Raw genomic sequence first — 16452 nt, forward strand, 5'->3', positions numbered from 1 at the left:
TAATACTCATAATACATACTGACAAAGGACTCATATCAAGAATATATAAAGAACTCTTGAAATTCAAGAAGACAACCCAGTAAGAAAAAAGGTGAGAGATGTATTTGAACAGATACATCACAGAATAATGGCCAATAAGCACATAAAAAGATACTTAACGTCATTTCTGTCAAGGAAATATGAATTACAACTACGGTGAGATACTACCACATACCCACTTGATGGCTAAAATTAAGGACTGACAATACAAATGATAGCGAGGATGTGGAACAGCTGGAAGTCTCCCACTGCTGAAGGGAATGTAAAATAGGACAGCTACTCTGCACTGGTATTTTCTTAAGTTAAACATACGCTTATTTATAGAGCAATTCTATACCTAGGTATTTTTGCAAAAAACTGGAAACATGTCCTTAGAAAAGACTTATATATTAATGTTCATAGTAGCTCTATATAGCATAAACTGGGGGAAAAACCCTCCACAAACGTCCATCAGCAAGTGAGTAGATACAAAAATTGTGTAATTATTTACAAAACAGAATACAACTCCACAGTAAGAAGAAAGTGCTACCATATAAGCAGCAACATGGGTATTCTCTTATGTGAAACTATACAACAGATAAAACTTGAGTGGCAGGAAGGGTGCCTGGTGGCTCAGTTGGTTGCATGTCGCACTTTTGATTTCAGCTCAGGTCATGATCCCAGGGTTGTGGGAGCAAGCCCCACGTTGGGCTCCACACTGAGCATGGAGCCTGCTTAAGATTCAGTCTCTCTCTCTCTCTTGCTCTGTCCCTCACCCCCCTCATGTGCTCATGCTGTCTCTCTCTCAAAAACAAAACAAAAAAACCCAAAACTTTAGTGATAGAAAATGGAGTTTTGATTGATTGAGACTGGGTTTGGGGGAATATTGACTGAAAAGGGGCATGAGGGGAACAGTTCTGTGTTTTAAATGAAGTGGTTACACAAATGTGTACGTTTATTAAAACTCACTGGCCGGTATGCTTAAAATAGGTGTATTTTACTTCATGTAAATTAGTTCACATTAGTGATTCGACATTTGTATACATTACAAAATGCTCACCACGTTGAGTGTAATTAACATCTGTCACCATACAAATTTACTACAATATCATTGACTACATTCTCTACACTATACTTTTTATCCCCATGACTGATTTACTTCTTACTTATTTTTAAGTTTTGAGGGGAATATGAAACTATTTGGTACTGAAGTGCACAGGAATGTGGAGTAAAGGATTATGTTGGCTGTAATAATTTTCCAGTGTGAAAAGAGCTTACCTTGACTATTCTTAACACAGGAGATTATTTCAGTTGCTGAATGAATGAAATTTTAGAGCTCTATGTGAAAAATAAAGTATATTTTACTTGGGCCACTATAATAGTGTTGAGATCCATCATTGTGGGTGTTGTTGGTCTTTTACCCATTGACAGAGCACGTCCTAATTTTCTGTTCTTGTGTTAGTTTTCCTTGATTAATTTAATCTGCCTTTTTTCTTCCTTCCTTCCTTCCTTCCTTCCTTCCTTCCTTCCTTCCTTCCTTCCTTTCTCTTTCTTTCTTTCTTTCTTTCTTTCTTTCTTTCTTTCTTTCTTTCTTTCTTTCTTTCTTTCTTTCTTTCTAACCAGAGGAAGCAGAAAAGGAGTAGGATAGGATGCTTTCGGTAATGCTTTTTGTATTGCGTCTGGTGTTTGTTTTGTTTTCTAATGTGAGGAAACTTACAGATTCCTTTTATAAAATTAAAAAACATATTTTTTTGGTGAGGTGACCTTTTTTCTTTATCCTTTGTTTAGGATTACTATTTAAGATTCATCCTTTATTGAAAGGGTGATTTACTTATATTGTAACTGGAAGTTTTTACCTCTTAATCCCTTTTACCTATTTTGCTCATCCCCGCACCTCCCTCCCCTGCTGGCAACCACCACTTTGTTTTTTGTATTTATAAGTCTGTTTCTGTTTTTTGTTTGTTCATTTGTTTTTTAGATTACATGTATAAGTGAAATCATACGCTATTTATCTTTCTCTGTTTTATTACCCTCTAGGTCCATCCATGTTAAATTAGTGTTTTCATTTCTTTGGGTAAATATCCAGAAATGGAATTACTGGATTATATGGTGTCTCTCTCTCTCTCCCTCTCCCTCCCTCCCTCGCTCTCCCTCTCTCACTCTTTCCCTCTCCCCCTCCCTCCCTCCTTCCCTCTCTATCTCTTTCTCTCCATATATATATATATGTTCATCTATTTTTTTTGAGAGTGGAGACTGAGAATCCCAAGTAGGCTCCATGCTCTGTGCTGAGCCCAAGGCGGGGCTTGATTTCACAACCATAAAATCATGACCTGAGCCGAACTCAAGAGTTAGCTTGAGCCATCCAGGCGCCCCTGGTATTTATATTTTTAATTTTTTGAGGAATCTCCATGTTCTTTTACACAGTGGCTGCATCAGTTTCTATTCCCACCAATAGTGCTTGGGGGTTACCTTTCTCTGCATCCTCACCAACACTTGTTTTTTCCTGTCTTTTTTTATTCTAGCCCTTCTGACAAGTGTAAAGTAATATTTTATTTTGGTTTTGATTTGCATTTCCCTGATTAGTGATGTTGAGCATCTTTTCATGTGCCTGTTAGCCTTCTGTATGTCTTCTTTGGAAAAATGACTATTCAGGTCTTGTGTTCATTTTTTAATCAGATTTTTTTGGTGTTGAGTTCTGGGAGTTCTTTATATATTTTAGATACTAACCCCTTATCAGATATATCATTTTCAGATATCTTCTCCCAATCAGTAGGTTGTCTTTTTGTCTTGTTCATGGTTTCTTTCTTTGTGCAAAATTTTTTAGTTTGATATAGTCCCAGTTTATTTTTGTTTTTGTTGCCCTTGTCTAAGGAGACAGATCCAAAAATATATTACTAACTCCTATGTCCAAGAGTTTATTGCCTGTGGTTTTCTTTTAGAACTTTTATGGTTTCAGGTCTTACATTTAGGTTTTTAATTCATTTTGAGTTTATTTTTGTATATGGTGTAAAAAAAAAAAAAATGGCCTATTCTCATTCTTTTGTGTGTATCCATCCAGTTTTCCCAACACCATTTGTTGAAGAGATTGTCTTTTCCCTACTGTATATTCTTGCCTTCTTCTCTCTATTCTGTTCCATTGTGTCTGTTTTTGTTACAGGACTATACTGTTTTGATTATTAGAGCTTTGTAATAGAGTTTGAAATCTGGGATTGTGATATCTCTAGCTTTGTTCTTCTTTCTCAAGATTTCTTTGGCTATTCAGGGTCTTTGGTGGTTCCATAAAAATTTTGTTATTCTAGATCTGTGCAAATGCTAGATTTATGAAAAATGCTAGTGATAATTTGTTAGGGATTGAATCTGTAGATTGCTTTGGATATTATAGACATTTTAACAATATTAAATTTTTCATTCCACGAGCATGGTGTATCTTTCCATTTATTTGTGTTGTCTTCAGTTTCTTTAATCAGTATTTTATAGTTATCAGAGTACAGGTCTTTCACCTTCTTGGTTAAATATATTCCTATTTATTTTATTCTTTTTGATGAAGTTGTAAGTGGGATTGTTTTCTTAATTTCTCTTTCTGTTACTTCATTTAAAGTGCATAGAAATGCAACAGATTCCTTCATATGAATTTTGTATCTTGTAACTTTACTGAATTAATTTACTAGTTCTAACAGTCTTTAGGGTTTTCTATGTATATAGTATGTCATCTGCAAATAGTGACAGTTTTATTTCTTCCTTACCAAGTTACATGTCTCTTATTTCTTTTTCTTGTCTGTTTTCTGTGGCTAGGACTTCTTGTAGTATGTTGAACAAAACTTGTGAGAGTGGACATCTTTGTCTTGTTCCTGATCTAAGGGGAAAAGCTCTCAACCTTTCACCATTGAGTATGATGCTAGCTCTTTGTTTGCCATATATGGCATTTATTATGTTGAGGTATGTTCCCTCTGTACCCATTTTGTTGAGAGTTTTTATTATAAATGGATGTTGAATTTTGTCAAATGCTTTTTCTTCCTCTATTGAAAGGATTATTTGAAGGATTTTTTCCTTCGTTTTTTTAAACATGTTGTATCACATTGATTAATTTGCAGATATTGAACCATCCTTGCATCCCAGGGAATAAATCCCACTTGATTGTGGTATATGATCTTTTAAACATTTTTTATTTTTATTTAGTTATTTTTATTGATGTAGTTAACATACAATATTATATTAGTTTCAGGTGTGCAGCATATTGATTCAACAATTCAGTATATTACTCAGTGCTCACCATGGTAAGTGTAGTCACCATCTGTCATCATACAAAATTATTGGTGTTAACTGACTATATTCCCTATGCTGTATTTTTCCTCTCTGTGACTTACTTATTTTAATGTGAATTAATTTGAATTTGGTTTGCTAATATTTTGTTGAGGATTTTTGCTTTAAATTTGATTAGAGATATTGGCTTATAATTTTTTTTTTTTTTTTTTTTTTTTTTTTTGGTCGTAGCTTTGGTTTTGGTATCAGGTTGCTGGCCTCATAGAAGGAATTTGGAAGCATGTCTTTCTCCTCAGTATTTTGGAATGGTTTGAGAAAGGTAGATATTAACTCTTCTTTAAATGTTTGGTAGAATTCACCTGCAAATTCATTTGATCCTGGACTTTTGTTCAGGGTTTTTGGATTGCTGATTCAATTTCTTTTTTTTTTTTTTTTTAACTTTTTTTTAATGTTTGTTTTTGAGAGACAGAGAGCAAGCAAGTAGATGAAAGGCAGAGAGAGAGGGAGACACAGAATCTGAAGCAGGCTCCAGGCTCTTAGCTGTCAGCACAGAGCCCGATGCGGGGCTTGAACTCACAAACTGCGAGATCATGACCTAAGTGGAAGTCAGATGTTCAACTGACAGAGCCACCCACGCACCCCTGCTGATTCAATTTCATTACTGGTAAATGGTCTGTTCAGATTTTCTATATCTTCATGATTCAGTCTTGGAAGATTTCATGCTTCTAGAAATTTATCCATTTCTTCTAAGTTGTCCAGTTTGTTGGCATATAATTTTCAATAGTAGTTCCTTATAATTCTTTGTATCTTTATATTGTTGGTTGTACCTTCTCCTCTTTCATTTCTAATTTTATTTGAGTTCTCCTTTTTCCTTGATGAGTCTGACTAAAAGTTTGTTCATTTTGTTTATCTCTTCAAAGAATCATCTTTTATTTTCATTGATGTTCTCTATTGCTTTTTTAGTCCTAATTTCATTTATTTCTGCTCTGACTTTTATTATTTCCTTCTATTAACTTGGGCTTTGTTTGTTCTTTCTGTAGTTCCTTTAGGTGTAAGGTTAGATAGCTTATTTGATATTTTTCTTCTTGAGGTAAGCTATATTGCTGTAAACTTCCTTCTTAGAGCTGCTTTTGCTGCCTCTCAAAGATTTTGAAACATTGTGTTTTCAAATTCATTTGTTTCAGGGTGTGTTTTGATTTCCTTTTTGATTTCTTTGTTGATCCATTGGTTGTTTAGTAGTAGCATGTTGTTGTAGATGTAACTGATTTAACTACTTTTGTGTTTTAACTTTCATACTAGCTTTATAAGTGATTGACCTTTACTATATGTTTGCTTTTACCAGTGAAACTGTTTTTTTCATAATTTTCTTACTTTCTTACTTATGGCCTTTTATTTTACACTTAAGCCCTTTTAACATTTCTTGTAAGGCCAATTTAGTGGTGATGAACTCTAACTTTTGTTTGGGAAACTCTTTATCCGTCCTTTAATTCTGAATGATAACCTTGCCAAGTAGAGTATTCTTGGTTATAGGTTTTTTTTCCTTTCAGCCCTTTGAATATAGATCATGCCACCCCTTTTTAGCTTTCAAAGTTTCTGCAGAATAACTTTAATGACTAAATGACTTTAGTTTTAGCAGAAACTAAAAAATCAGGAGATAGCCTTATGTGGAGGATTCCCTTGTATGTAACTAGTTGCTTTCCTGTTGCTGCTGTTAAGAATCTTCCTTTATCTGTGATTGTTGACATTTTAATTATTACTCATCTTGGTAGACTTCTTTGGGTTCATCTTATTTGGGACTCTGTGTGATTCCTGGACCTGGATGTCAGTTTTCATCCCAAGGTTAGGGAAGTTTCTTCAATATTATTGAAGAAATTATTCAAAATTATTTATTTCTTCAGTAAATTTTCTGCCCTTTTTTCTTGCTTTCCTCCTTCTGGGCCCCCCATGATACGAATGTTAAAATGCTTGATGTTGTCCCAGAAGTTCCTTAACCTATCCTCATTTTTTTTTTCTTTTGAGAGAGAGAGAGAGAGAGGCAGAGAGAAAGGGAGAGAGAGAATCTTATAGTCTTCACAACCAGCATGGGGCCTGACATGGGGCTCGATCTCATGACTGTGAGATCATAACCTGAGCCAAAATCAAGAGTCAGATGCTTAACTGACTGAACCACCCAGGTGCCCCAACCTATCCTCATTTTTAAAAATTATTTTTTATTTTTGCTGTTCAGTTTGGGTGATTTCCACTACCATGTCTTCCAGATTGTTGATCCATTCTTCTGCATCCTCTAATCTATGTTGATTCCCTCTAGTGCATTTTTCATTTTGTTATTCTATTCTCTGATTGGTTCTTACATTTTCTTTGTCTTTGTTGAAGTTATCATTGACTTCATCCACTCTTCTCTCAAGACCAGTGAGCATACTTGTTAACATCACTTTGAACTTTTTATCAGGGAGATTGCTCATCTCCATTTTGTTTAGTTGTGTGTGTTTTTGAGATTTTGTCTGTTTTTTTATTTTTTGTTGTTTGGCATATATTCTCTGTCTTTTTTTTCTTATTCTCTCTGTTTGTTTCTATGTATTTGGTAGGTCACTTATGTTTCCTGGTCTTGAAGGAAGGTAGATGTCTTGTGTAGAAGGCCTATAGGACCCAATAGTGCAATCCGCCCTGGTCACCAGAACCAGGAGCTCCAGGAGTGTGCTCTCTGTGGGCTGCTTGTGCCCTCTCGTTGTGACTGGGCCGTAACTGCTGTGAGTGCACTGCTGGGCGAGGCTGGCCCTTGGCATAGCTGGCCGAGCAGCTTGGCTGCAGCTGCTGTGGGCGTGCTGGTGGGTGGGATTAGCTCCCAGCGCAGCTGGCTAAGAGGCCTGGCCACAACTGTTGTGGGCGTGCTGGTGTGCCAGAAAATAATCTTAATAATTGCTTCACTTTTGCTGGGTGCTAATGAAAATATAGCTTAAAATATAATGTGAAAGTAGAAAGATCTATGGCTGTGATTTTGATAATACTTTGGCAACAAGCCTTATATAACAAAAAAAATCTTTTATGAGCAGTATTTCCTGTTAATAGCAGAAGCTACAGGGTTGATGGCTACTTTATAGTTCTTTAGTCAAATAAACGAAACTATGTCAGCTGTCCTGCTGTGTGGATTTCTCTAATTTCCACATTGGATTTAAAATGTGGGGATTATTGTTTCCTTAAAATAAATAATTCTCTTTGTAAGGTCTCATCCCGTGTACAGTTTATTTTTCTGCCCTCATGTTCTTATGCTAAAACATAGCTTTATAATTAAATTCTTCCCTGTGCCCTTAGTATAATTTTATGCACCAAACAAAACGATTATCTGAAATAGCACATTTTTCATTACTATTCCATTAGACTATGTGAGGATTTTATATTAGTCCATATATTCTCAGTCTTAAATACTAGAAAACATATACAGTTATAACCGGGGTTATATATAATGCGGCCTAGTATGCATGAGTTTGCAGATCATTTCCTTGTTTTCTCAGCATGATTCCTGATTTCATGACTCAGTTTTTGTGACATGCGTATATTTATTGTAATTCTTCCCAACTTAAGTAAATGTGCTAATCATTCAACTTTCCAGGATGCTGTGATACTTTATAGGAACAATGATAGAGAATATTTGCCGTTGAGATTTTCAGTGAGGCCTGGGACATTTAGTGCCCATTTCACAGGCTTCATAGACATGGACACTCAACACAATGCTTACATTTTAAAAATGATGCTTGCTGAATGTTTTTGAGATCTGGCCACCTTTCCCATAGTCGTCCTAAGAACCCATCTGTAGTCAGACTTTAAAGATCATTACTTTGGAAATAACTAGCACATAGTGACTTTTATGACACCATTATTTTTTTTTAATTTTTTTAAATGTTTATTTATTTTTGAGACAGAGAGAGACAGAGCATGAACGGGGAAGGGTCAGAGAGAGAGGGAGACACAGAATCTGAAGCAGGCTCCAGGCTCTGAGCTATCAGCCCAGCGCGGGCTCAAACTCACAAACCGCGAGATCGTGACCTGAGCCAAAGTCGGACGCTTAACCTACTAAGCCACCCAGGCACCCCACGACACCATTATTGATAGAGGAAGAGGGGACTCAGATTGAGATGACGGTGGACCATGTAAACCAGTCATGCTCTGTTCAGATTATTGTTGCAAAACTATTTTTTTCCATTCTCAGAGTATTTGAAGTTTTCTTTGTCTGCCCCTTTATTATTATTTTAATGTTTGTTTATTTTTGAGAGAGAGAGAGAGAGAGACAGAGCACAAGTGGGGAAGCGGCAGAGAGAGAGAGAGACACAGAATCTGCAGCAGGCTCCAGGCTCTGAGCTGTTAGCACAGAGCCCGATGTGGGTCTCGAACTCAGGAGCCGTGAGATCACGACCTGAGTGGAAGTTGGGTGCTTAATCAGCTGAGCCACCCAAGCCACCCCTTCCTCTGCCCCTTTAAGTCTTGGCTTCCTGTCCCTCCTCTGGGACCCTGGAGGACCCAGTGCTTCCTTAGAAGCTTACATCATGAGTGGCACTTGTCTACTTCTTTGCCTAGCCTTCTAGTTTTCTCTGAGATTTTTGTTGGCAGGGAAATACACCTCAGCTTTTTGTGTCCCTGATGGCATACAGCGCCACACAGAAGGGTGGCAGTGAATCAATGAACGAACAAGTGGGAGTGAAGAAGCCATCCAGTCACTGCCATGATCACTGTCTTTGCACAAACTGAGTAGGGTTTGTGGTAGCAGCATTTCCGATCAAAGCCTTGACTCTCAGCTGGTAAAACTCAAGAAACCACCAAAGCAAGAGAAGAGTTCTAGGTTTGCTTTCTCCATCACCACCATGAATTCTGCACAATAATGCACTTTCAATTTTACTTTTATAAGTAGTTTCATTCCTGTTTGGTAGTTGGAAACGCAAGCTTGCTGGGCCTGTTTCCTTATAGTAATAGGATGTTCCACCTGCCCACTGTACTGAGCCCTAGTGTGACTTATCTGAGTTAACTTTCACAACAGCCTGATGAAATAGGTGCTGTGTAGGGACTGGGGAAATCGAAGCTTAAGGGATATTGAGTAACTTGCCGATGTTCGCGCATGTAGCAGGTGAAGAGCTCAGGTTCAAAACCAGTCAGGCAGGCTGCAGGGCCTTCATCATTTCCCAATGCTGCCCTATTTTATTTTGTTCAAGGGAAAAACCTTCACCACTGTGGGAAAACTTTGTTTCTGCAGAGTCGTTGTGCCCCCAACTATAAACCAGTGCCGGGCACGTAATAGGTGTTCAATACAGATTGAATTGATGATTACATACTGCCTTCTAGGATGTGAAATAAAAGGTTAGGCTAAGTGCTCATCTGTTATATTCCAATTTCTTATATATGCCAATTATTACATTTTACTAGTATTCATTCTAGGAAATGATTTGTTCAAACAAAACTCTCCCAAATTGTTTTAAAAGATGCCTTCAAAAAGACTCTTAATCTTGAAGACATCACTGCTTCAAATAGTCATGTACCCGTGTAGATGTGGATGTGGGTGACTATATAAGGTCGGTGCTGTCTCAGATCTTTCCTGGCGGGGGGGGGGGGGGGGGGGGGGGGGGAGGGGAATGTTACTCTCTTCTAGTGCTGCTATCCACTTTGTCATCCCTTACCGGTGCCTAAAACAAAACAAAAAGAAAATCTCACACTCCCGCTTACTTCAGAGGGGTGGGCTCCAAAATGGCTTTGCTGTTGGGGCGCCTGGGTGGCGCAGTCGGTTGGGCGTCCAACTTCAGCCAGGTCACGATCTCGCGGTCCGTGAGTTCGAGTCCCGCGTCAGGCTCTGGGCTGATGGCTCAGAGCCTGGAGCCTGTTTCCGATTCTGTGTCTCCCTCTCTCTCTCTGCCCCTCCCCCGTTCATGCTCTGTCTCTCTCTGTCCCCAAAATAAATAAATGTTGAAAAAAAAAAAAATGACTTTGCTGTGAGCGTCTCCTCATTCTACAAAGGCCGTGGTTCTGGCACATCCCATTTCGCTCACTGATTAGTCATTACAAACAAGGGCCAAACGGAGAGAGAGCAGTGGGCAGCAGCACAGAGGGTCCTGGTGCCCACAAAGCTGCCTGGGAGGTTCTGACCCTGAAGCTTTCCTACCACTCCTCCTGCTTTCCCCTTTCTCCTTTTTGAACCCCACCTTTTTCTTTTTCCTTTACCTCCTTCCTGAACTTATTATTTGCCTCCTTATTTAGGAGTTGAGTAAAAAAAAAAAAAAAAATCAACCACTGCAGAAGTCGTGTGTTTTTCTGCCAGCGACACTGACTTCAAATCCCACCCCCCAAACCCACAAATTTGAAACACCTTCCTCCTTTTATAAAGAGCAAGAGGAGCTCCATAACCTCTCTGGTGACCTTCCGTCCCACCCAGTACCACAGCCTGGGCTTTTCATCTTCTGTGTCCTTCACCGTCATCAATACCAACCGTCTGTGATCCCAGGACTGTTTCCTTTACATAAGGATTCACTGAATATCTCATTTAATTGAGAAGTGCCTAAATATAATGAGTCTATTGTCTAAGAAAATACCACATATGGGGCGCCTGGGTGGCTCAGTCGGTTAAGCGTCCGACTTCGGCTCAGGTCATGATCTCGCGGTCCGTGAGTTCGAGCCCCACGTCAGGCTCTGTGCTGACCGCTCAGAGCCTGGAGCCTGTTTCAGATTCTGTGCCTCCCTCTCTCTGACCCTCCCCCGTTCATGCTCTGTCTCTCTCTGTCTCAAAAATAAATAAACGTTAAAAAAAATTTTTTTTTAAATAAAAAAAAAGAAAATACCACATAAACATTTTAAAGAGACACATTTAATTGAAATAAATGTATAGAGGAGAAAGATGTCTCCCCATGCTCTGTCCTTTATTTCCGCCCTTGCACACCTTTCCCTCCGGCATAACGCTGTCTCAAACCATAGTCTGAGACTTTTGCTCTTTTATGTTGTAGCAGAGGTCATATCTCATTTATTTCATTTCATATAGCCCATTCCAGAGTTGTTTTTGAAACATTGATTGCCTTTTGTTGTTATCTTTGCATTTAGATTATATTCAGTGCCCATACTGTATGAGGAGGTTTAATGAAACTGCAGCCAGTCGGCATATTAATTTCTGCAAGGATCAGTCTTCTCGCCGAGTCTTTGATCCAGCCCGGACAGCAGCCAAAATGGCATCCAGGGTGCAGGTAACTATTTCTCCCCAGGTGTTGGCTCTGTGCCCTTGCGTGCTCGGGGTGAGCAGGTAGGGTTTGCTAGGGAACCTAAATTACCCATCCCCAGAAGTATAAGGATCAAGGTCGCTACTCACTGTCATTCATCCTCATGGAAGTTGGCTTCTTTTGAGGCATGCTTTCTAGCTAGCAGCACCTTTGGATATTATAGAAAAAAATATTTCTACAGTGTTTGAAGCTTCTCAGGATGAAGCCTTGAATATATAAGTAGTGTTTCTGTAGTGTTACGGTAAACCCCTGTGCATGTATGCAACAGTGACTATCAGCCTTAGCCATCCAGAAAAGCACTGCGAACCTGAGGCGGGGCTGGCCGAGTGGGCAAGCTGTCGTAAGGAAGACCTGTTCTGTAGGTCGTGTGTGTTGTTCTCTGATAGAGGAGGGGTCTGCAGCCTTTTCTTTAAAGCCATAGAATCAGCAAGGTAAAGTAAATGAATGGAAACAGGCTGTTACAAATAGGTCCGGGTAAGTAAATGGACGGGCTGATCCGGAAGACAACAGACTTATGAAAACAGAACTGAGGTCCGGCAAACAGCTTCACACACATCAGCGGCCCCAGGGATATAACTTACGATATACTATGGAGACTGTTAGTCTCATAACATGACTCCGATGCCAAGGAAAGATTAAACTGGTCTGAATACTTGAAGGTATGAAACACTGAGAAAGATTTCCACAAAATCCAGTATGTAATAGGGGGTGGGAGCTTGTCCCACAGTAGCATATCCCGCGGACTCTGGACTCTGAGCTCTGGCTCCGTATACACTGGGCAGTTACTGAGTGTCTACTCTGTCCCAGACACTGAGCTAGGTGCTGATTGATCAGCATTTGTAATTCAACAGAGGTGGAGGAGGGCTTGGAAACGAGGCAGTCGGAAGCTGTGGGATTTGACCTGTGCAGGAGCGCTATGGAGGAAGAGGCCAGTGTGATCCATGGGAGCCTTCAAAGAAGAGCAGCATTTCTCCTTGAATATCAGATGGGTTCACCAGCCTGACGTGGGAGTTGGAGAGGATATTACACACAAAATGTCCAGTTTGTGGCCTGAGGAGTGTCTGTGTGCGAGGGGGAAGGGGCAGGTGAGGGGGCATCAGATCCAGAAGGGCTTCCACTCGAGTCAGTTCAGAGAGGAGGAACAGAGGAAGTGGCGAGATGCCCTCAAATCTGAGGACCTCACACAGGAACTGGAAAGTCCCCCCTGAACCCAGGAAGTCGTCTTCTCCACTTTCTCAACTTGTCCCTTCTTCCTGGCATGCTTCTGCTAGCTCCCCTCTCTGCAGATCGCCTTTCTTAGCTCTCCTGTCTGGTTGTGACCTGCCTCCTGTGTCATTCTGTGGGCAGTGTCGACGGGTTGAATAGTGCAGACTGGAGTGACACAATTGGTGTTTTAGAAGGATCACCTTTGCCACTAGTGGTCAGATGGATTGGCCACGGTTAGGAGTCCCAGCAACAGATAAAGAATGCGGGCCCAGAGAAAGAGGACTAACGGGTTGTATGCCGAGGAAGAATTTGAGAATGGGGGGTCTGAGACGCCGATTGGATATGGGCTAGAAGAGGATCGGGGTTGACAAGGATTTTAGCTTCGGAGCCTGAGAAGTTAGTATACTATACATCTAGATAAAGAAACACAGGAAGCAGGAGATAGATGTGTTGGTGGAGCAGGCAGGGTGGTTATGATAAATATAGTTGTAGAGATTCAATCTTTATACCTGCAATAGCATGGGAGCAGTGCGACGTGGAAGGAACCCAGATTCTGCAATCACTAGTTAGGGTTTGACTTTCAATTCTTTAATTTATTATCCGTAGGTAAACTTAGACAAATTCTTTGAGACTCACTGTAATCTGTACCTTGCCACATTGTTGCGAGGATTATAGACACCATAAGCAAAGTGGCTTGCACACACGTCTCCTCTGCCTTTCCTCTTTCCATGCTGCCCCACCCTCCTCCTCCTCTCTGGCCATCCTCTCTTGTCAGTGGGACAGGCACCACAATCTGGGGGGTATATGATGCTTTGGGCTTGAATTCAACTGAGTTGGAAAAGTTTTCTTTCTTAAAATTTCTTTTTTTTTTTTTTTAATTTTTTAAAAAGTTTATTCATTTATTTTTGAGAGTGTGAGAGACAGTGAGCGCTAGTGGGGGAGGGGCAGAGAGAGAGAGAGCAAGAGAATCCCAAGCAGGCTGTCAGCACCGAGTCCGGCGTGGGGCTTGAACCCACGAACAGTGAGATCATGACCTGAGCCGGGACCAAGAGTCGGGTGGATCCTCAACCGACCGAGCCCCCCGGGCGCCCCGGAAAAGTTTTCTAAGTAAAACTCTACCTATACCTTCTAAAGCAGGGAAGGGCGCATTACATTTCTTCGAAATGTTCTAACCAGTTCACGAAGTTCGTCACATTAGTGGGGCCAAAGGGAGCCCAGGGAAGCAGCAAACGGAAGTGCTTTTTATTCCTGAAGAAGGCCAGCTGGCCGTCCTGAGTGTAACCAGTGACTTGGCCCCGTTCCTCTCCTTGTTTTCCAGAACTAAGTGGTGATTGGGAGCGCAGAAGAAAAATTAGCTGCTTTCTGAGGAAACTCCCCGTAGAGTGTATCTGAACAGCAGCCCTTGTTTGTCTTCTGCCAGCTTCGCCACTCAGGGGCCGGGCTAATAGTGAGGCCCATTCAGAGTGGAGCAAGACGGGAGGGGTCGTCTTACTTCTGAAGGGCTGTTCACAGCACAGCTGAAATGTGTTTCTATTTTAAACATAATCAACTTTAAAAATGTGTTATAGCCTTCACCAAAAGAGACCAGTACGGGCCTCTGGAAATAGCTGTCTTTGTCTGCATGGGGATGAGCTGCCTGCTGTAGCCCCGAGGCCCTCCTTGCCCACGTGAGAACTCTCACTTGGAGTAGCAGGTTATCTTTATGCAGTAGTTGCCATGGAGATGTTGGGACCGGTAGCTAGGTAGGAAGCCCCCGAAGGACCTTCGGGTCCTTATTCTGTATTAATGTAACTGTTCAGCTACCGCTGCGCGGCAGGGAGGGGCGTGGTGTGGAGATGATGGAATTCTGTGTTTAAAACATATGCTGCCTGCCAACGTCTGTTTTTCTTCTCCGTTCGTGGATTTAAAAACAAAATCATCCTCAAGTAAAAAGAACGACTAAAATGTTCCATAACTGTCCTTATTGACATTAAGTGATTTCTTATGTCTCCATACAATGAATTTTACAGGATTAACGTATCACCACTCCCCTCAGGGGTTGATTATGGAGTGCAAGTGCCAAAACCCAGACGTGACTCTGAGAACCAGCAGGAGGACAGGCGAACGAGGGTACAGGGTGTGCGTGTGTCCCCTCCCCGTGGGTGCAGCATGTCCTGGAGCTGACCCCCATCTGCTACTGGTTAAGTGGCAACAGCTTTACCTCCTGAGTGCTACCTGAGGTTACAGACTTGTTCCCCGTCTCTCTTGCTCTTCCTGTAGGCTAGGGCTCAGATGAGTCCAAAAAAAGAGCCAACTGTAACCAGTGCCGTGAGAGTGTTGCTGCAGAACAGGGCCCTGGGATCCCCGACTGTGGTCCCAGCTAGGCCAGGTGAGTCGGAGCGAGCGAGTCGGCTATCGGACGAGGGACCAGGGGGGAACCACCGTTGGCTTTGGGATTTGTTGGCGGCTGGCGAAAGCTGTGACATACAGTGTTGCTTTTGGGTGTAAAGATACGTGGTTTTGAGGTTAACACTTATTTGCCAAGAAGGAGCGTTTCCCAATTTATCGGGATTTGATAACTCTGTTGATATACAGAGTCAGATACGATTACAACAGGACGGTCTAGAGCCATCCTTCTCTGGTCTTGTGAAATTGAAAAGAGGTTAAGAATGGGATATAAATGTGTGTCAGGTATGGTGTGGAAAATAAGAGAAGAAAACAGAAGAGCCAAGACATGGCAACAAGCTAAGTGTCTGCTGCTGGATGAAGAGTTAAAGACGTTGCATATAGACATGATGGAATGTTATGTAGCCATAGAAAAGAAGGAAATTCTGCCTTCTGTGACAACACGGACGGACATTAAGATCATTATCCTAAGTGAGATAGTTCAGACAGAGAAAGATAAATACCGTGTGATCACACTTACATATGGAATCTAAAAGAAGTTGAACTCATAAGAACAGGAAGTAGAATGGTGATTGTCCTAGGTGAAGGTGGGGTTGGGGAAATGATGGTCAAAGGGTACAGACTCCCAGCTGTAAGTGCCAGGGATCTAATGTAGGGAATGGGGACTTTTGTTAAAAATATTGTGTTATATACTTGAAACTTGCTAAGAGAGTAGATCTTAAATATCCTCACCACACACACCCACCAAAAGTAACTATGTGAGGTGATGGACGTGTAAACATTTTTTGTGGTAGTTATTTTGCAAGATATATGTGTATCAAACCATCCTGTTGTGCACCTTAAACCTTCACAATGTTCTAATCAATTATATCTCAATAAAGCTGGGAAAGAAAAAAAAAGGGAAATTTTCCTTGCTAGAACTAAACAATTTCTTCCAAGTAGCAGAAAGGCATAACCACCATTAAAGCACTTCCTATGTGCTAGAACCATTTCATTTTATCCTAATAATCTCCCGAATGTTTTAATCTGTGGAAAGGGAAAGAGGCTCGGAGAGGAGAAGTTATTTGTTCAAGGCACACGACTGGTAAACCTACACGTGTTTCCCCTCTGCACTGAGCTGCCTTAATAAATGTGGCATTCTTCTTATGATCAACATTATGCTATGAAGGCAATGTGAATTCACTCATGACCATATTGTTGCCTCTGATCAGAAGTCATATTTTGAAGAAGTTCTCAGAATCAGACTAGGAACTGCCAGTCTCAAAGCTTATAAAGTCACCACACCAGAAAGCTTTTGTAGTTTTGAAATTCCTCATGAGTTGTTTATCATGGGCTAAAAATG

General features: G+C 40.8%; 1 protein-coding gene across 3 annotated transcripts in view; it reads left to right on the plus strand.

Annotated features, from left to right (window-relative positions):
• ZC2HC1B (zinc finger C2HC-type containing 1B) overlaps nt 1-16452 on the plus strand; it is a 42396-nt gene that overhangs the window by 19647 nt on the left and 6297 nt on the right. For 2 of the 3 annotated variants that reach the window (XM_007096357.3, XM_042987257.1), the window contains 2 exons: nt 11347-11486; nt 14985-15093. In XM_007096357.3, coding sequence (XP_007096419.1) covers nt 11347-11486; nt 14985-15093 — 249 coding nt within the window. Of the gene's footprint in view, nt 1-11346; nt 11487-12370; nt 12556-14984; nt 15094-16452 lie in introns of those variants that run through there. The other variant, XM_042987258.1, reaches the window with a different exon arrangement.

The sequence above is a fragment of the Panthera tigris genome, chromosome B2, assembly GCF_018350195.1.
Source record: "Panthera tigris isolate Pti1 chromosome B2, P.tigris_Pti1_mat1.1, whole genome shotgun sequence".
NCBI classification, from domain to species: Eukaryota; Metazoa; Chordata; class Mammalia; order Carnivora; family Felidae; genus Panthera; species Panthera tigris.